Below are 21202 nucleotides of genomic sequence, written 5' to 3' on the forward strand. Positions count from 1 at the left end.
GAGCGAGGCAAGGGGTGCAGGAAAGCATGGCAGGGAGAGCCCAGGGAGGAGCCGAGGGGTTGGGGGCAGTGGTGCAGAAATGAGCTTTGAGGGGAACCCCGGGAGGGGCTGGTTACCTGGAGCTCTGTAGTCCAGGAGTGCATGGGTGTGAGCAGTGCAGCCTTGATGGGCCACTTGTGATATTGGCCACACTGAGCCTGACTGAGTTTCTCTATCATACGGTTGTTCGAAGCCCGGGCCTCTTCCAGCGTCTTGGCCAGATCCAAATTGTGCTCTAGGGTCTCCTGGGCCTGAAACTGGCAGTGGCCCAGGCGGGCCTGCTCCCGAGCCAGCGTGGCCTCGATCTGCCGCAGCAGTAGGCCCGTGGGCAGTCCTCGGCGCTGGGCCAGCCCATAGCGCAGAACAGCCCAGAGCCAGGCGGCCAGGTTTGCTGCGGGTATGCTTACTGCCCGCAGAGCTGCGTCACTCATACCTGGAGCCTTCAGAGCTTGGGTTAACTTTATCATCTCTGAGTCCGTCATCTTCTCCTTGGGGAAGAACACCAGCTCCTGGGAAAGTGTGTTAAGAGGGGTAGGGGCAGACATAGGTGCTCTGGACTTTGCCCCAACTGCCTCACTCTGCCAGGTCCCCCCTCCCCCCCTTAGGCCTCCACTCTCCTCCTCCATTGTGCTCCACATTCCTACCTGATAAAAATCCTCGGTGCCTAAGAGTTGCTTGGCACTGGCCCAGCCTCTTTCACAGTGGAACAGGTCGCACAGTGCATCGGTCACCTGGACCACTGATTCTGGTGGCGCTCGATAGCTCCGTATCTCCTCAAAGTCAGCCACCTGCAGCTGGCTCAGAGGTCCCAGGAAGGCCTTGCCCATCTAAATGAGGAGAGATGCACCCCTGAAGTGAGTTCCCAGAGTGTCCTCTTCCTTCAAGGTGCTGCCAGGAGGGATCATTTCTTCCTAGGGGTTCCCATGAGGGACAGTTCCTCAAGCCATCCTATTACCTTTGCCCCTCACCCCAAAGACTCCATGACAAGTCACCCCATTCTCTCCTCTGGGCATCCTGTGAAAGGCTGTCCCCTCCCAAGAGAGGACCAGTGCAGGGCAGGCAGCAGGAAAACCCACCTGCTCCAGGAAAGCCTCATGCTGAGCCTGCAGGGCATCCCGCTGCTTGATCAGGTTCCCGATGAGGTTCTCCTGCTGCTGACACTCTCCTAGCTGCTGCCTGAACAGCAGCTTGCCCTTCTCTAGCTGCTGCTGATGTATGCTGACGGTCTGCAAACAGAGATCCAGGCTCTGCAGCACCAGATCCTGGGCCAGTTGGGAATACCCCAGAGGGAGCCCCGTGGGCTTGGGACTCCAGCATACTCCTCGCTTGATAGTCAGGATGACCAAGTTGAACTCCATATAGGCCCAGAGCCCTGGACTGAGCCCTGAAACTGTCTCATACTGGTGTGTGAGTCACACACCTGGTAACGCAGCTCCAAGTGGGTGATTGCTTCTCCTGATCTGCCACACAGGCCCCGGCAGTCTGACTCCAAAGCCTATGTGCTTATGCTACACTCTTCATCTTACTTGACCCATTAGTGGCATTTGTCACAGAAGACAGTTCCCTCGCTCTTGAAGCATTGTCTTCCTTTGACTTTCATGACCCCATGGTATCCTTTGGCTTTCTTCAGCTTCTTTGGTTGCTCTTTCTCAGTCTCTTCCTCTACCATCCCTTAAATATTCGTCAGCAATGTTTCAGGGCCTCTGTATCTTCTCATTCTACACTTCTATGTGTCCTCCCTAATCTCATGGCTTTGATTACCACTTCTATTTTAACAACTCTCAAATCGCTGTCTCAAGCCCGATTTTTTCCTGAGCCCCACATCCACATATCCATCTACCTAGTGGCAGTCTCCTCTTGGATGCCTTGCATGCTCCCCGGACTCCACATGTCCCCAAAGGAACAATGTCTTGGCTACGCCCCATCAGGTCTCTTGCAATCTTATTTGCCTCCTCACCTGTTCTTTTTCTCAGAGAACTGTGGCAAAACACACCCAAGTTTCCTAAGGAAGAAAACCTCATTGTTCCCCTGACTCCATCTCTTCTATTCCCCTGACCCCAGCCCGTCTTTAAGGCTGTTCAGGTCTGCCTCCTACCTGTCTGTCCTGTGTGCTCCCCTGCCTGGGCCCGTGCTTCCTCACTGCTGTCTCAGTTTCTGCTCTACTCCGCTCTCCTTGCTGCAGCCAAAGACCATCATCCTCACATTCCCGAACACTCCCCACTCTCCCAGTTGGTTTATGAGGCCTCTGTGCCCAGGAGGCCTCGACTCCACTTTCCAACCTCATGTCTCTCCTCCCCCAGCACTCCACTCTCCAGCCATTCCTGACTTTCAGCTCCTCCAACGTGGCATGCGTTCTCTCGCCTCTGGGCATCTTCTGCCCATGCTTTTCCTTCAGCCTGTGACATCCTCCCCACCCAGATCTTAGCTAACCTCCAGGTATCGACGTTGTGCACTTCATTCATTTGTTTCCATATTTAAGGAATGTTTTCAGTGCTTGCCATGTTCTACACATAACTCATTGTGGCACTTTGCTTTCTCTAGAAAAGTCTTGATACTTCAGAGCACCATGGACTTTCTCTGTCATAGCACACTGTCTTGTAATTGCCTGGATGAGTCTATATGTTCCAGTAAACTAGGCACCATGAAGGCAAGGACAGTACCTTATCTTTCTTATTAGGAGGAGCTATCATTTATTGAGCTCTTACTATGTGCCAGGACATTCAAATGCTGTCCATGTGCGATCTCATTTAATCCTCATCCTAACCTCTCTGGATCTTAGTTTTCTCATCTGTAAAATGGGAAAAAGGATAGCCACCTCAAAAAGTTGTAGCAAGGATTCTATTGACCTAGATCTAGATGTAGACATAGATGTAGACACGGACGTAAGTATTAATAAGTGGGTGGACAAGAAGAGTGGAGTTCAGTTAATTTTTGTAGAGTACAGTAATGAATAATGAACCAGCTGAATATGAGAGAGAATAGAGACGAAGGGCTCCAGAATGACTCCTGGGATTTGGCTTAACTAAGTGGATGGTGATGCCGTTTCCTGGGGTGGGGAACTCTGAAAGAAGTACACACTATTATGGCTGTTGAATGAATGGCCAAGGGATCTGACACTGAATGCCTCTGACACTATGAACATCTCTCTCTTGCTCGCTCTCTCTTTTCTTAAGACTTTATTTTTAAGTAATCTCTACACCCAACACAGGGCTTGAACTCACAACCCTGAGATCAAGAGTTGCATGCTCTTCAGACTGAGCCAACCAGGCGCCTCCACTATGAACATCTCTTATCCAGATTTTGGGCTTCTTATGTTGTCCTTTGATATAACTGACCCAGGGATCAAAGAATAATAGCACCTTTAAACCAGATTAATAATTCCTGGTATTAATAATCTTGGGAAATGGTAGGACCCAAGACAAGAAACTGGAATTTGGAAAACATGGGGGAGGCCATTCCTGTCCCTCTGTGAACTTTTTTTTTTTTTTTAAATCTCAATGAGTCTTGAGGTTTCATCTAAGCTAGTGATCCTTGGTGGTGGATGGTAGGAGGGCACCAGTACTGTGAGAACTCTAGGGAGCATCGTTTACAGAGAACACGATGACAGCCATGCATGTAGATACAATGGAATACATACTCCTACTAGAGTTGTGCAGCACTGGGTGATGGCCCTGAGGCACCCATCAAAAGAGACAGGCTAGGCATTGGGAGCTTATGGCCTGAGAGCCCAGTAGAGGGGAAGCATTTGTCTGTGTGTGGGTTGACCACTAGTTTACTTCTCTGGAAGTTATCCCTGAACCTTCACCAAAGCCTTGTGTAGCAGGAAGAAAAAAAAAAAGCTATTTCAGAATTCCTCTTATTAAAAACAAAATGGGATTTAGATTTGGACTAGAAAAATTCTCTCTTGTTACATGAGAATTATATTGGACGAGCTCTAAAGGAAAGGTGGAGCACTGAATAACACTGTGGAGTGGGCACTGGGAGAGGTGAGGAGAAGAGCTGGTGACTGGGAGATACCCTGTAGAGGAGGGTGACTAAAGAAGTTCAGGACAGTGAGGTCTAGTGTACCATTCCAATCTCTTTCTGGTTCTGGTCTAAAAATGTAAATTGCTCTGCTGCCATCACCCATCCACATTTCCCCAGTGTGCATGTGAGCCTTGTGTAGTTGGTGCTTTTGTGGAAGGAAGAGGGTACAGGGACAAAGCTGTGTGGGAAAGGAGGATGGCCATAAGAGGTGTGCCAATGAGCCAGGATAGAGAATCCAGAAGAAGGGGTAAGAGTAGAGGCAACCGGGGCGCCTGGGTGGCTCAGATGGTTAAGCGTCTGCCTTCAGCTCAGGTCATGATCCCAGGGTCCTGGGATCGAGCCCCACATCGGGCTCCTGGCTCAGCGAGGAGCCTGCTTCTCCCTCTCCCTCTGCCTTTCTCCCTGCTCATGCTTTCTCTCTCTCTCTCTCTGTATCTCTGTGTCTCAAATGAATAAATAAAATCTTTAAAAAAAAAAAAAAAGAGTAGAGGCAACCGTGAGAATGTAATCTCTGCCTCATCCCTGATGGGAATCTATTCAGATCTTGGACAGTATACTGGACTTCCGATAGTCAAAGTACATACTAAGGACAGCAGAAGCAGACACTGGGGTTTCCTGTGTTTAGAAGAATCAGCCTGGTCTCAGCTGTGCCATGGGGAACTTTGAGCCTGAACTCTAGAGGAGGAGGCAGCAGGGATTAAAGAGATCCCCTGGGGAAAGGGGTACTCTCAGGAGATAAGAGCTAAGGTTCACTCTGGTTGGTTCCTCCAAAGCCCCCTGGGCGCTCCTGCTTTGCCCTACTGTGCATACCTCATAATCTTCTCCCCCTTTACCTTGCGGGAGCCTTTCAGCAGCTCTTCCAAGTTGAAGACAAAGTTGGTGTAGGCATTGTGCTTCTCGATCAGCATTCTCAAATTTTCTAAGGCATTCTGGATCCTGGAGATACGATGTACCAATAAAGTGGGCCCAAGGAAGCAGAAGGAGGTACAGTGCAGGAAATGGGAGCACTCACCGCTGGAACTTGTTCTTAATCTGCAGAGTCATCTGTTGCTGCAGCAGCATGAAGGCGTCCAGAAAGTCTAGGAAAGTCTTGGGGGTGACGAGTGGTAACTCAGGGCATAGGTGTCCATAGTAGCTGACAGCCGAAAGGTGAATGAGAGCCATGGCTTTGGCCACCCTGGGAATTGCCGCCTGGAGGTCTGGGCACTTCAAGGAGTCTGAAATGGGCATGAATTTAGCTTGTGAGTTTATAGGAGAATGGGAAAGAAAAGGGACCCTCTTCTGATTCAGGAAGGAAGGCAGAAAAGGTGAAGGGGATCACTAGGTTCTAGGGAGAGAGAGATATATATATATAGAGAGAGAGAGAGACTGACCTGAGTCCTCACTAACACCTGGTTGAGAGGAGTAGTGAGAACAGGTAGAAAGGGCTCACCATCATCAATGGATAGATTCTGAGCGCTTTCCAGGTAGTACCGGACCACACTGATCAGGGAGTCTTGGTCCCAGGGTTCATAGCGGTCAATGCTAGCAATGGCCAGTTGAAGAAGCCTCAGGAAAAGGGTGGAGGGCAGCTGTCTGTGGGTCTGGTCATCTCCAAGCAGGATGAACATATGCAGGTGGTTGCAGACTTGCTGATAGAACCTGCGGGCCAGGGGCTCAGATACCATCCTCCCTTTTATCCCTGTTTGCCCATCTAGGCCCCAGTCCCAAACCTGACCCCTTAGCCCTTATCTTCTGAGCCCTCACAGCAGCTCTTAGATTTCTTTTTGGCCTTTTGGCCAGTGTAGAGCGAGAGCAGAGCAGCCCCTCCCATGGGGTTCCTGGCCTCACCTCTGCAACAGCGTTTCCTTCTTGCTGTTCTGCTTGACACTAAGGTTCTCCCTGGGGAGATGTTCTTCAATGCGGTCCAGATCTGCCTCTGTATACTGGTCAGGGAAACTGCCCAAGGTTGCCAGGGCCAGCAGACGATGAAGGGTGGTAAGATCCACACCCTTGGGCACCAGCAGGGCCACCGGCTGGCCTAACACGCCAGCATGCCAACTGGCCTCCCGTAGGCACTGAAGGACGGCGTCCTCTGCGCCAGACGGCAGATGGAAGAGGCGGGCCTGGCAGATGCTAGCTGCCAGAGTGATGGCCGTACGGCGCCCAGTACCCAGAGCCCTTGAGAACAACAGGCCGTGCTGCCGGGGCCTGGCCAGCACCCGGACCAGGCGGGCCACGTGCTTGGCCATGGAGTGGCACCGGGCAAGGTGGGCGCTCAGCTTCAACTGAGCAGCTGCAGTGGACAGCTGCTCCTCCAGGCTCTCCCACTGCCGTTCCAGGTACAAGCTGGGGCTCTCAGAGTTGGACCCCAGGATCAGCTCCTGACTGAACACCAGGTCTGAGGGCTTTTCCTGGGGGCGGAGTAGTAGCACTGGTAGCAGAAGGGGTGAGGCCATGTCCATCCGGGAGGTTTTCTGCCGCCTATTCTTGCTTCTGTTTAACTGGAGTCTGTAGCCAGAAGCCTTTGTGCCCTCCTCCTGGCTTATCTTCGGACTTAGGCTTTCTATGGTCTCCCTCCTTACTGGTACTGTGGAAGGTGCTAGACCCGAATCACAGGAGAGTGAGCTGGTGGTGACCTGCAGGCCATAAGGGTCCTCCTCCTCCTCTGTCTCACTGTCGCTGTTGCTTAAGTCCTCCCACTGGGCCAGCTCCCCTTCGGATTCCACTTCAGGCACCCTCTCCTCCTTCTCCTCTGCCTCCTCCTCCTCCTCCTCAGAGCCCTTGGCCCCATTCTGGGGTGCTGGCCCACAGCAGAACACACTCTGAGCTACTTCTAGGAGCAGCTTGGCGCAGTGAGAGCGTTCCCTAGGGCTGTCCAGCCGGTCACAAAAGGTTCTCTGGGCCTCGTGCAACCAGAGACGCACCATGTTGCGCATGGCCACCATAATCGTCAGGCGGGTGCCACGCAAGCCTGACACCCGGCGCAAGTGCTCCTGATGGCTGGGACAGTCCAGAAAGCCCCGGGAGCCCATCCTGGTGGGCAGCAGCTGTAAGCTGCCCAGTAGTTGGCTCACAGAGTGCAGAGAGAAGCGGTAATGTGGGTGGAGGGGGGAAGGCAGAAAGCAGTTGCCCACGGCCTCCCAGGCCTCCACCGAGGCCCGGACCAAGGCTTTTGCTAGAAGCCCCTCCCGCTCCACAGAGGGAAAGCGCTCAAGCCAGGCCTGGATGCTCGGTGTGTGCCTGCTCAGCAGCATGGCCTGGGTCACGCTCCCCAGGGCCAGCACTGTGAAGAGTCGAAAGAGGCGTGGGCACAGTGGGCGCTCACAGAAGCCTGGTACTGTGGCCGTGGCCAGGAAGTTGACCACAGGCTGCAGCGTCTGCAATTCCAAGGTGCTGTGGGCGTACACCGTGCCATCTATGGCCTGGCGCAGAGTCTCCAACACTGGCTGGCAGCTCTTCTCTGGGTCTGTGGGACATGAAGACCAACAGTGAGGACATGCAGGGGTGCACATGACAGTGTCACTCTCTTCTTCCTGTCCCTGCATCACTGGCTTTACTTCTGGCGCACACAGGGTTCTAAAGGAATTTTGTACACCTGATGCGTTGGGACTCGGTCATGTCTGAGTAAATTGATCTCTCTCCCCCACACTCTCCCTACACATAAGTAATTTCTTCTTTCTTCTCCCCGCAAATCCCACTTCTGTGACCAATTATTCGTTAACGGTAGGAAGGTTTGGAAGCTGAGATGGATGGAAACCTGATCTGACCACAAGAGGGGGAAAGTGCAACCATCACACGCAGAGGGAGGAGTTAGCACATGTGCTTTTCTGTAAAGTCAATGTTAAGATATGATTTATATAAAATAAAATGTACACATTTTAAATGTATAGTTCAGTGAGTTTTGACGAATGTATACACCTATGTAACTGCTACCCCAATGATATTTAGAACATTTTCATCATCTCAGAAAGTTACCTCATGATCCTTTGCAGTCAGTCCCCCTACCACATTGTCCCAGGAACTTCCATCTGATCTGATTTCTATCACTATCGATTAGCTTTGCCTGTTCTTTTTTTTTTTTTTTTTTTTTTTTTTAAGATTTTACTTATTTTAGAGAGTGAGCACCAGCAGGGGTTGGGGCAGAGGGAGAGGGAGAATCCCAAGCCGACTCTGCGCCAAGCCGAGCCCAGAGCCTGAGCAGGGCTCAATCCCATGACCCCGAGACCACGACCCGGGCCGAAACCAAGAGTTGGATGCTGAGCCACCCAGGAGCCCCATAGCTTTGCCTGTTCTAAAGCTTCATATAAAGGGAATCATATAGTATGTAGTTTGCCACGTCTGGCTTCTCTTACTCAGCATGATTCTGGGATTCACCCATGTTTTGTGTGCATCAGTGTGTTGCATTTTATTGGAATAGTAGTATTCCAGTATAAAAATACCAGAATTGTAGATCCACTGACACACTGATGGGCATTTAGGTTGTTTCCATGTTTTGACTCTGCAGAATAATACTGCAACATGTGCTATTGGCCACTCACAAATCTTACCTTTGTGAAGTATCTATTCTTTTATCCATTTTTTTAAAAATGGAGTTTGTTTTCTTATTGAGTTGTAAGAGCTTTTTTATGTATTCTGGGCAGGTCCTTTGTCAGATATGTGTATCATATTTCTGTGTATGGCCCATTTTTCATTTTCTTAACAGTGTCTTTTGAAGGGCATAGGTTTTTAATTTTCCTAAAATCCAATTTTTGTGTCCTATTTAAGAAATCATTTCATCTAACCAAGGTCACACAGATTTTTCTCTAACATTTTTTTGTAAAGTTTTATAGTTTTAGCTTTTACATTTAGGTCTTGAATTGATTTATAATTAATTTTTGTGTATGTCATGGGGTAGGATTTACGGTTCCCTTTCGCCCACACAGATATGTAGTTGTTTCAACTCCATTCCTTGAAAGGACTATCCTTTCCCCTTTTGAATTATCTTGGCACAATTGTTGAAAACCAATTGACCATATATGTTCATATATCAGATTCTCTATTCTGTTCCATTAGTCTGTTTGTATCCATGTCCTTATACCAATACCCTACTCTCTTGATTACTATAGCTGTATAGGAAGCCTTGAAATAACTAGTGTAAGCCCTTCTACTTTGTTCTCCTTTTTCAAAGTCATTTTGGCTCTTCTAGGCCTTTTGCATTTCCGTAAGTCTCAGAATGAGTTTATCAATCCTGTCATTTTCTACAAAAAAAAAAAAAAAAGTCTGCTCAGATTTAGATTGGCATTGCATTGAATCTATAGATCAATTTGGGAAGAATGAGCACCTTAATGATATTGACTCCTCTGACCCATGAACCTGGTATATCTCTCCATTAATTTAAGTTTCCTTTATCTCAGCAATATTTAGTAATTTTCAGTGTACATCTCTAATTAAGTTTATTCCTAAATATTTTAAGCTTTCAGATGATATTTTAACTATATTTAAAATTTTTGCTCATTACTAGGATATAGAAATACTAACGATTTCAATAGATTGACTATGTATCCTATGACGCTGCTAAATTTTTTTTAAAGATTTTATTTATTTGAGAAAGAGAGAGAGCACACAAGTGGAGGGGAGAGGCAGAGGGAGAATAGCAGACTCTCCGCTGAACAGGGAAGCCCTACACGGGGCTCGATCCCAGGACCCCGGGATCATGACCAGAGCCAAAGGCGGACGCTTAACCGACTGAGCCACCCAGGCGCCCCGACCCTGCTAAATTAAATTCACTTATTTATTCTAGCAGTTTTGTAGGGTTTGTTTTTGTTGTTGTAGATTCCTTAGGATTCTCTAGGGAGAAAATCATATTATGTGTCAGCAGAGACAGTATTACTTTGTCTTTTCCAATTTTAAAGGCTTTTATTTCTTTTTCTTATTGCACTGATGTGGGTCTCTGGTGCAATATTGAATAGAAGCAGTGAAAGTGGACATTGTTGCCTTGTGACTGATCTTTGAAAGTGTTCAATATTTCACCATTAAGTATATAATTAGCTATAGGTTTTAATAGATGCCCTTCATCAAACTGTGAAAGTTCCCTTCTATTCCTAGTTTGCAACCATGAACAGAGTTGAATTTTATCAAGTGCTTTCTCTTTATCTATTGTGATGATCTTAAACTTTTCCTCATTCTGTTAACGTCATGAATTACACTGATTTTTGAATGTTGAGTCACCTTTGCATTCTGGGGATATACTGCTTAAGCTACATCCCACAGATTTTTTTTAAGATTTTATTTATTTATTTGACAGAGAGTGAGCACGAGAGGGGGAGTGGCAGGCAGAGGGAGAAGCAGGCTCCCCGCTGAGCAAGGAGCCCGATGTGGGACTCGATTCCAGGACCCTGGGATCATGACCTGAGCTGAAGACAGAAGCTGAACCCACTGGGCCACCAGGCGCCCCATCCCACAGATTTTGATAACTTTTTTTTTCATTATTTTTCAGTTCAAAATATTTGCTAATTTACCCTGTGGTTTCTTGGATGCATGAGTTATTTAGAAGTGTGGTTTTTATTTTATTTTATTTTATTTTATTTATTTTTTAGAGAGTGTGAGAGCGAGGGGTGAGGAGGGGCAGAGGAAGAGGGAGAGAGAGGATCTTAAGCAGGCTCCACGCCCAGCACAGAGCCTGACGTGGGGCTCGATCTCATGACCCTGAGATCATGACCTGAGCTGAAATCAAGAACCAGACGCTTAGCTGACTATGGCACCCAGGCACCCCTAAAAGTGTGTTGTTTAATTTCAAAGAATTTGGGAATTTTCTAGGTATATTATTGTTACTGAGTTTTATTGTTGTAGTCAGAGAAAATATTCTATAAATTTTAATCCTTTGAAATTTGTTGAGACTTATTTTATAGCCCAGCATATCATCTATCTTGGAGAATGTTCCATGTACTCTTTTTTTTTTTAAAGATTTTATTTATTTATTTGAGACAGAATGAGAGAGAGAGAGAGAGCACATGAGAGGGGGGAGGGTCAGAGGGAGAAGCAGACTCCCTGCCGAGCAGGGAGCCTGATGCCGGACTCGATCCAGGGACTCCAGGATCATGACCTGAGCCGAAGGCAGTCGCTTAACCGACTGAGCCACCCAGGCGCCCCCCATGTACTCTTGAAAGGAAAATGCATTTTGCAGTTGGTGGGTATGACGTTCTGTAAATGTACATACAGTTGATAGTGTTATGTAGATCTATATCCTTATTTCCTTTTCCTCTCTCCTGTTCTATCAATTATTGAGAGGAGTGTTAAATCTCCTACTATGATTTTTGTACCTGCTATTTCTTTCTCATTTCTATCCATTTTTTTTCTTTATATATTTTGAAGCTGTTTCAGGTGCATTCACATTTAGAACTTTGATGTCTTTTTGATTAATTAAATCTTTTAAGGAGGAGATATCCAGTTCTCTCTCTCTGGTAATACCCTTTGTCTTGAAGGACTTTTTGGAGTGCTTAGGAGTTTACATTTAATGTCATTATTCATATGGTTGGTTTAAAGTCCATCATACTATCATTTGTCTTCAAATTGTCTCTTTTATTTTTAATTTCTCTATTGCTCATTTTCTGCTTCCTTTTACAAAACTTAAGTATTTGTATATTTAAAATATTATATATTTTAAATTATATCTTTGCTATTATTAGTGATTTTTTAAATTTTTTTTTAAAGATTTTATTTATTTATTTGAGAGAGAGAGAATGAGAGAGAGCACATGAGAGGGGGGAGGGTCAGAGGGAGAAGCAGACTCCCTGCCGAGCAGGGAGCCCGATGCGGGACTCGATCCCGGGACTCCAGGATCATGACCTGAGCTGAAGGCAGTCGCTTAACCAACTGAGCCACCCAGGCGCCCATTAGTGATTTTTTTAAAGATTTTGTTTATTTATTTGACAGAGAGAGACACAGTGAGAGAGGGAACACAGAGGGAGTGGGAAAGGGAGAAGCAGGCTTCCCAAGAGCAGGGAGCCTGATGCAGGGCTTGATCCCAGGACCCTGGGATCACGACCTGAGCCGAAGGCAGACGCTTAACGACTGAACCACCCAGGCGCCCCTATTTAGTGATTTTTCCAGGGTAATATTATGCCTCCTTAATGATTTGATACTTTTAAGTAATATCATGCCACTTCACACTTCATACCTGAACTTTCCCACTTCCTATCTCATATTGCACGAATGTAAGAACCTTACAATAGTATAATTTTTACTCCCTGCTCCCTACCCTATCCTTTTACTAGTGTCCCAATTTATTTTCTACCTCTGTCTACATTACCAACTCCATCTAGAAACGTTATTACTTAAATTTCACATATGGGTAAAATCATATGGTATTGTTTTTCTCTGATGTATTTTGCTTAGCATAATACATTCTAGCTCCATCCACATCATTGCAAATGACAGATGAACATATGGGGAGGGGGAGAGAGAGGGAAGCAAACCATAAGAGACTCTTCAAGATAAAGAACTGAGGGTTGATGGAGGGAAGTGGGTAGGGGATGGGCTAGATGGGTGATGGGTATGGAGGAGGGCATTTGTGTTGTACGTAAGCGATGAATCACTGAATTCTACTCCTGAAACCAATATTGCACTGTAAGTTAACTAACTGGAATTTAAATAAAAAATTTTAAACTGTTGACTTTGTTTTAAGGAAATTAAGAGATGAAAAAGATAGTTATTTATATGCACCCACATATTTACCATTTCTGGTGCTTTTCATTCTTTTCTGTAGATCTGAGTTTCCATATGATACTATTTCCCTTCTACCTGAAGAACATCTTTTAGGCATTTTTTTTTTAAGAGAGAGAGAGCACGAGGGTAAGGGAGCCAGGGTAGGGGGGTGGGCATGCAGTTCAGAGGGAGAGGGAGAGAGAGAATCTTAAGCAGGCTCCCCACCCAGCATGGAGCCCATCGCAGGCCTTGATCTTACAAGACCCTGAGATCATGACCTGAGCCGAAATCGAGTCGGCCGTTTAACTGACTGAGCCGCCCAGGTGTCCCTTTTAGCATTTCTATTTTTTTTTCCTAAAGATTTTATTTATTTATTTGAAAGAGAGAGATGATATGCTGTCAACAAATTTCAAAGGATTAAAATTTATAGAATATTTTCTCTGACTACAACAATAAAACTCAGTAACAATAATATACATAGAAAATTCCCAAATTCTTTAAAATTAAACAACACACTCCTAGGGGTGCCTGGGTGCCATAGTCAGCTAAGCGTCTGGTTCTTGATTTCAGCTCAGGTCATGATCTCAGGGTCATGAGATCGAGCCCTGCATCAGACTCTGTGCTGGGTGTGGAGCCTGCTTAAGATCCTCTCTCTCCCTCTTCCTCTGCCCCTCCTCACCCCTCGCTCTCACACTCTCTAAAAAATAAATAAAATAAAATAAAATAAAAACCACACTTCTAAATAACTCATGCATCCAAGAAACCACAGGGTAAATTAGCAAATATTTTGAACTGAAAAATAATGAAAAAAAAAGTTATCAAAATCTGTGGGATGGGGCACCTGGTGGCTCAGTGGGTTAAGCTTCTGTCTTCGGCTCAGGTCATGACTATGATGTGCCTAGGTATGGTTTTCTTTTTATTATTTTACTTGGGGATAACTGAGCTTTCTATATCTGAAAAGTCAGTATTTTCCAAGAAATTTGGGGAAGTTTTGATCATTATTTCCTCACAGGTTTTTTTTTCTGCCCTATTCTCTCCCCTTTCCTTCTGGAACTCCAGTTGTGTGTGTGTATGTGTGTGTGTGTGTGTATGGAGCTCTATTCATATTCAATATTTTTTTGTTCTTCAGGATTCACTGACTTTCTTTTGCTAGCTCCAATCTGCTATTAAACCATACAGTGAATTTTTCATTTCAGTTACTGTATTTTCCACTTCTAAAATTTCTGTTTAGTTATTTTTAGTAGTTTCCATTTCTTTGCAGAGATTACCTATGTGTTCATTCATTCAGGTCATATTTTTCTTTAAGTACCTGAGGACTTTTATAGTAGCTGTAATAGCTGCTATAAATATTTGCTGGATTCAACTTCTTGACCATTTCAAGGTCAGTTTTTATTGACTGTTTTTTCTAGACAGTGGGTCACAGTTTTTTGTTTTGTTGTACATTTATTAATTTTTTATTTTATACTAGATGTTTTAGTGGCTGTCACCCTGGGATATCTTTTACGCTGCCGGCTGTAATATACTTCACTCCACAATACTACTTGCAATGTTTTCAACCTTCCTATTGAAATCTCTTCTCAGTTGCTATTCACAGATCTGAATTTACTCTTTCTATTTTCCACTGACAATAACAAATTATTTGTGCAAATTCACTGAAAGGCCCAAATAATAGAGTTGTAGAAAATTACAGGTTTTGGTGCTACACAGACTTAAATTTTAATCTTGGTTCTGACACTTACTGGCTAGAGTGTCTTGGGCAAGTTATAAAATCTTTCAGTTTCTTCATCTTTAAAATGATCATAACAAATCTTCATCTTTTTAAAGATTTTATTTATTCATTTGAGAGAGAGAGAGAGAGATAGGAAGAGCACAAGCAGGGGGAGAGGCAGAGGGAGAGGGAAATGCAGACTCCCCGCCGACCAGGGAGCCCCATGGGGGCTCGATCCTAGGACCTAGAGATCAGGACCTGAGCCCAAAGCAGACCCTTAACCATCTGAGCCACCCAGGCACCCAAACAAATCTCCACCTTAATGGGCTTTTATAAACACTAAAGATGATCTAGATAAAACGTGCAGAACATAGCCCTCAATAAATTGTATACCACCTGATTCGAGTTTTCTACATCCCATAAAAGACTTCAGTGTCTAACTGGACAATCCAGCTAACGCTTTAGTCCACTCACTTCCCTGACTCCATTTCTGCCCATTCCCATGGCCATATTCAAACCTGTCACCATCTAGAAGCACACCACTTTAGAAACTTGAAACTTCAATATTCCAAACTTTTACCACAATTTCCCCTTTCCTTTCTACTCTTTGCTTCTACAAACTCTTACTGAGCACTTGCTTCCTGTTGAGTCTATCAAAATGAGTAAGACAAATCTCTCTTCTCATGAAGCTCAGAGTGTAGTGGAAGGATCAACAAGTGCACATATAATCATAAAACCATGGTTGTTACAGACTTTTGTACAGAACACAAGGTGAGTATCTAACCTAGCCGGGAGGCTCAGGTTTCCTGAAGAAGATAGTGACTAAGATTATTTGTAAAGAACAAGGACCTAGCCAGATAAATAGAGTAGGGAAGGCAGAGAGGACAGCAATCCCAGAGGCTAGAGGAAGCTTGACTTACTGAATGCCTGTACATAGATGAGTCCAGTTAGAGTACAGAGTGTAAGAGCCTAGAGAAGAAAGCCTCACCGCAAGGAGCCTTGCAAGAGCATTCCCAATGATCCGGGTAATGACTGTCTGAACCAGGGAAGATGGACTGGAAATAAGTGGAAAGATTTGAGAGATATTTAGAATGCCAAATTGAGAGACACAGTGAATGGACTTTGGTAAGAAAGGGGGAGATGCCAACAAGATTTCTAGCTTAAGTGACTGGATGGATGGTTGTACTAGTTACTTAGAGGACAGGAGCAGGTTTTAGGGGTAAGATGATGAGTTGAGGCTGAAGTGCCAATGGGACAACAAGGTAGAGATACACAGTAAGTAGTTGGATAAACCGGTCTAGTGCTTAGAAGAAAAGCCTGACCTGGGGATAAAGATTTAGCAGCCAAACACAGAGATGGTGTGATTGTTCGGGGAGCACATGAACAATGAGCAGATATGAGCAGATATGAAAATGGGATGCTGAGATTTGGTCTGTAGGTGTCTAATTGGGAGTCAGCAAGTATTATTAGGGATTTTACAGCCTTAAGAGATCACAACGACTCCTTCCTTCCCTCCACCCAGCTCCTTACCAGAAGCGGCCAGGTGCAGATCCTCCAGCAGGAAGAGGAGGGAGCCCTTAGAATCCAGGTGCTGCCCAGGCCATGGGGCAGCTTGTGCTTGGCCCTGGGCCCCTCGACTCAGCAGCAGGCGAAGGTGGGTGGGAGTGAAGGCAGGGTGGATGGGGCTGCGCACGTACGGATGCTGGGGCCCCACAAGCACCTCCACAAAGGTGGACTTCCCGGTTGCCGCCTCTCCAGCCAGCAGCACGGGGTGTCCCTCTGACAGAAGCAGGTCCACCACATACAAGAGCCGTTCAGTCTGTGGGACAGGAGCAGGGCTTTACTGGGGTAGCACCAGTTTAGGAGAGTAATTTAGCTGAGAGCGAAGTCTAGGGGTCTCGGCTTAGAGCTGCACTCGCAGAACACTTCACATACTCTCGTGATTGTGAGAACGTATCAAAGAACGGGAGCAGGTGGGCCTTAGCTGGGCCGAGAACATGGACTCCCCCAGGATATCTCCTTGAGCCCCAACCCCAGCTGCTGCCCCATTGTCTTCACACCTGCGGAGAAGGGTGGAAGGTGCCCAGAGTTCCCCTGATGCAGCTGCCCAGGTAATGGCCAGTGAAGGGGACCAGGGTCCCATTATCAGGGCACACATGTAGATCAAACACCAAGGCTGAAGGCGGTGGCTCAGGATAGTTGGAGAGGCAACTAATAGAACCCCTCAAGAAGGAATCAAAGAGGGGCCAGAGCCTGTTCAGATGGGTGTACGAGCAAAAGTGTCAGTTACAACAGTACCATTTGTGACACACACTCCACCCGCCCCCCGACGGTGATGTCACCTGGGTTTTTAACTCCCATGCGCCCATCCATCTCAGCCCTCCGCGTCACCCCCCCAGCCCCGCCCCTGCAGATACCTGGAGGGAAGGTGGGCTCCAAAGCCCCAGATCAATGCGAAGAGAAAGCTGCTGACAGCCAGCAAATGTTCCTTGCGCTGATTAGGTACATCATCCCTGTCAACCTGGGACCAGTTCAGAGAGCTGCTTTTTGAGGACTTGAAGCTTTGGGCTACCTCGCTAAAGCTGAGGTCTTCTGCAAAGGTCCCCATGGCCAGAATGGGAGCCCGGGTAGGAAAAAGTGGGGGTGGGGGGTGGGGAGAGAGTAGAGATTGGCTGTCACTGTCCACTTCCGGTCCCCTGGCCCAAGCCCACCAAAGAACCCATGCTCCAGGCACCAGCTCTCTGCCAGCTCTCCTCAAGGCCCCTCATCTCCAAACCGTCCCTCCCCTTTCCCTTCCCTTCACCTGAGATATGTGCCTTCTGCCCCTCATCTATGCGCAGGTAGGGGTCCAGCAGACAGCGTAAGATACGGGCCAGGCTGGTGACTTCAGCCACACCTGGGCAAACAGGCTGCTGCCCATGTACATGCAGCAGAGAGCTGGCGCCCCGGCGGGTGAGGAACTGGAACGTCGCTGGCACCAGCACTTTGGCCAGGTGGTTGAGCTCGGTGACCGTGTGTTGCTGCAGGCGGTACTCGTGGGGCAGGGCTGCCATCAGGACGCTAAGCATCCCCTGCCACGTCTGCTCCCCACCACACCAGACCAGGGCACACTGGCTCACCACTGTGGGGGACACGCCTGTTGCATCTCCCACCTCCATCAGGAGGAAAGTACCTGGGGGTCGTGCTATCTGCTGACCGTTGGGGAGGCTGAGCTGGGGGGCGTCTTTCAGGAGGCAGGTGATGGAGTCCAGCCAAGCCGCACTGGCGACCCCATCACATATTATCCAGTGCTGGGTCCCCACTGATTCCTGTGGTGGCCCCTTTGGGCCCACAGTCTTACCCGGACTGGCTGCACGCAGCAGCCTAGGGAAGACGCCGTGGTGCCAGCAGGGTCCCTCTAGCCATCCCAGGAACTCCTGGGGGCTGAGGACATTGGGGTACAGGTGCGTGATCTCCACCGGCTGGCAGCCCTGGGTTGAGGCGTCCTCCCTGGCCGCCAGCCGATTCTGGATCTTAAATAAGCTGTGCCAACAAGTGGTTTTGCCACTGCCAGCAGGGCCCAGGAGCAAAACACCCAGAGCCCGGCCCAGAGCCTGGCTCAGCTGCTCCAGGGACCCCAAACTGTCAGGGCTGGGATGAATGCCCATCTGCTGCAGTTCCTCCACCAGCAGTGGCTTCCTCGGCGCGTGGGCCACAGGCTGTGCCAACAGCTGCCTGGCATTAGGAAAGAGCCCACAGAGCAGCTCTTGGAGGTTGTGCAGGCGGATACCAGTGAGGATGCTGAACAGCGGTGAGCGTAGCAGGGCACGCAGTAGGGCAGCCTCTTCGGTCACAGCCAGGCTGTGGGCCTGCTGGGACCTGGGCCCCTCCTTGGTCGTGTTTAAATCCTGTATCATGTCTTCCAGTACGTGCTGGAGCAGGGCCAAGCGGCAAGGCAGGGGCGCAGACACCAGCTCGAGCTCCAGGGCGAAGAATCTTGATAGGCAGGAAGCCATGCGGAAGGCATCCCGCATCCCTGCACCCAGCAGGGTCAGCTCTGCCACTCGCTGCAGGTCAGGCAGCGTCAAGGCCACAGGCCGCAGCAGCAAGCGCAGGTTGGCAGGCACGGCAGGGCTCAGGGAGCGCAGCGTCAGGAGAGAGCCATAGCCAAGGCGCACGTATACATGGTGTTTCTCAAAGAAGCCACTGCCGAGGAGCTGGGGTTGCGTGGGGTCCATGGTGCTGATGCTGCGGGAGGCCTCCTGGTACAGCGGGGCATAGAGGTGGTGCAGGTCAGCCAGGCGCCGGCCCAGGGCGGAGAGCAAGCCAGGGGGCAGGCGCTGGGCGGCTTCCAACAGCAACCAGGTACCGCCCTGCAAGGCCCCATGCAGGTAGTTGCTTAGGCTCTGGGCCTCCATCTGAGGCAGGCAAGGCATCGTCACCAGCTGGCGCCCCAGGGCCCGTGCCAGGCTCTTCGCCGTGGCTGCCTTGCCTACTCCCTCGGGGCCCAGCAGAGTCCCACAGGCCACCTCCTCCAGAGCCAGCAGCAGTACCAGGGCTGGCCGCTCAGGCAGCATGCTGGGCAGAGACCCCAGTCTGGGACCCAGGTACTCATAATTGTACAGGAAGGACCGGCCTAGCACGTCTACCCAGCACGCCGCTGGCGACGGAGAAGTCGCAGCCGATGCAATCGTCTTGAGACTCTGCAGGGGGCTTTGGGGGACGATGTGAGGTGAACCCAGGTGGTATTTGAGTTGGCGAGCCCAGTGGAAATCTGTCAGATCGCTGACCTGGTGCTCCTGCAGGAGCTGTGCTATATCCCGGTGAGTCACTGCCATGACCAGCAGGGCACTGAGCAGGCTGGTCTGGCGGACAGAAGCCAGGGGCTGCTCGCCCTGGGAGGCCCTCCGGGCCCGTATAAAGTGCACCAGTGTCTCGAGCTTGCACACATGCACGGGGACCATGGCCGAGGTCCTCCCCCCGAGCAGAGCCTCCTCCACCTCCGCCCGCCACACCACTTCCTCAGCCACCAGCACACACTGCCAAGGGAAGGCCTGGACTAGGTGGAGCCAGTGGTGGGCGAACAGCTGTGGGGGCAGCTGGTCTTTCTGGGGCAGCTGCTTGAAGGCCTCATCCATCGGTGGGCCCAGAGCAAGGCGGGAAGCCACACAGCCCTGCAACTTGTGCACCAGAGCCGAACGCAGGCACTTCTCCAGGGAGGCCAGCCACTTGGGGAGATCTGGATGCAGGGGAACGGACCTCTGCAGCTTCACCTCCTCCCCACCTGCCCCCAGCACTGCCAGGGCCTCCACCTGAGTCGATGTGTTGGGGCTTGCCTCCCGGTCACCCATGTGTTCGTCAGGTGGGCTGGACGTGAAGCTCACAGCGTGCACATGAGGAAAGCAGCGTCTTACCCACAGCTGAGCCTCACAGGACTCCAGTGGGGCAGCCAGCAGGGCCACCAGCTCACTATCACTGAGGAAGAAGAGGCGGGGGAAATGAGCACACACACTATAGAGCACGTTCTTCAGAGCCATAATGATGCCCTCCAGCTCCATGGAGCCTGCTTGCAGCAGCTGCTGCAGCTGCTGGCCTTGGAAATGAGGGCTCCGCTTGACACTGGGCACTATAAGTGACAGAACCAGGGGGTCATCTACAGAGATCTGCATCAGGGTCCGATACTGATCATCCGTGGCCTTGAACCGGGAGTTCTGCGGTGAGAGAGGGGGTAAAAGCGAGGGCAGCTCTCCCTCCCCACCTGAGCCCCACAGCGCAGTAGCCCTTGTCCACCTGCCTCACTCTTTTTCCCTACCAGGTCAGGACTAGGAAACTCGATCTTCATCTCGTGCAGAACTTTATTCAGAAAAATCCACTGCTGCTGGAAAGTCACCCACACCTCCAGCAGGGCACCTGTGTGAGCAGCCAGAGGAACACTGGATGGAGACTAGGATTTAGCTTCTGCGAGGGGGTCCAGCTGGTCCTGACCTCTCAGGATGCCCCCCCAAAACACTCAGCAGGACCCAGGGATCTTGCTTGGAAGACAGCAAACTTTCGCCGTGAATAAACTTTCGCCTGGTCACCTCAGCCCAAGAAGTGGCTCTGAAGGGGGTCCTCACTCTGTCCTTCTGATCTCCCCCGCCACCCAAACCCCACCTCTTACCCCATCCCTCCAGGCTGTCCCACCTCAGGTCCCGCCCATTCACCCAGCTAGAGGCCGGCACTCACTCAGGCTGTGCATGATGGTTACCCACTCCAAAGCTACTTTGTTTAAGTCTCCTGACTTTTGGATGGCCAGGATCTTGAACAACACCTGAAGACTTTCCTGGATAGAATCCTGCAGGCTGCTGTAATCTAAGGAAGAGTGGGTTCCAGCTCAGCTGAGCTGGCAGTCAGATGGGGCAAGGGCAGGGATGACTATTACCCAAATTACACTGAAACTCACAGTTCTCAAGCTATTCTCTAGAAGACCCAAACATGTCTTCTTCCACTAGGTGAAAAGTATGCTCACCTAGAGTCAGAATGTGTCTGCAAGCCTGTTCATGTGAGTTATAATCTTAAGTACAGAATTTGATCTAATATTATGTTAAGCACTGAAATATGGGTGGGGAAGGAGTTGCTGGTTCTACAGAAACTATGGAAAGCCTTCAGTAAAGGTGAGTTGATAAAAACATGATATTAAATTAGGTATAGGCCAGTCAATTTTTAAAACTTGGGAAATTATAATAAAAATCTAGAAAAATTCTGGACTCTAGCAACTTCACAAGTGTCTTCATGTCACTGCCCAAC

The 21202-nt window shown here is 48.9% G+C and overlaps 1 protein-coding gene across 1 annotated transcript in view; it reads right to left on the minus strand.

The window, feature by feature from the left end:
* DNHD1 (dynein heavy chain domain 1) overlaps positions 1-21202 on the minus strand; it is an 86690-nt gene that overhangs the window by 10939 nt on the left and 54549 nt on the right. Inside the window, exons 18-30 of the mRNA XM_044919764.1 lie at positions 20642-20767; positions 20229-20326; positions 17241-20127; positions 16855-17029; positions 16498-16690; positions 15968-16256; positions 5896-7513; positions 5498-5706; positions 5078-5282; positions 4899-5001; positions 1116-1265; positions 684-866; positions 117-548 (exon numbers count right to left, since the gene is read on the minus strand). Of these exons, the coding sequence (XP_044775699.1) occupies positions 117-548; positions 684-866; positions 1116-1265; positions 4899-5001; positions 5078-5282; positions 5498-5706; positions 5896-7513; positions 15968-16256; positions 16498-16690; positions 16855-17029; positions 17241-20127; positions 20229-20326; positions 20642-20767 (6668 nt within the window). The remainder of the gene's footprint in view (positions 1-116; positions 549-683; positions 867-1115; positions 1266-4898; positions 5002-5077; positions 5283-5497; positions 5707-5895; positions 7514-15967; positions 16257-16497; positions 16691-16854; positions 17030-17240; positions 20128-20228; positions 20327-20641; positions 20768-21202) is intronic.

Source organism: Neomonachus schauinslandi, chromosome 11 (assembly GCF_002201575.2).
Source record: "Neomonachus schauinslandi chromosome 11, ASM220157v2, whole genome shotgun sequence".
Taxonomy (NCBI): domain Eukaryota; kingdom Metazoa; phylum Chordata; class Mammalia; order Carnivora; family Phocidae; genus Neomonachus; species Neomonachus schauinslandi.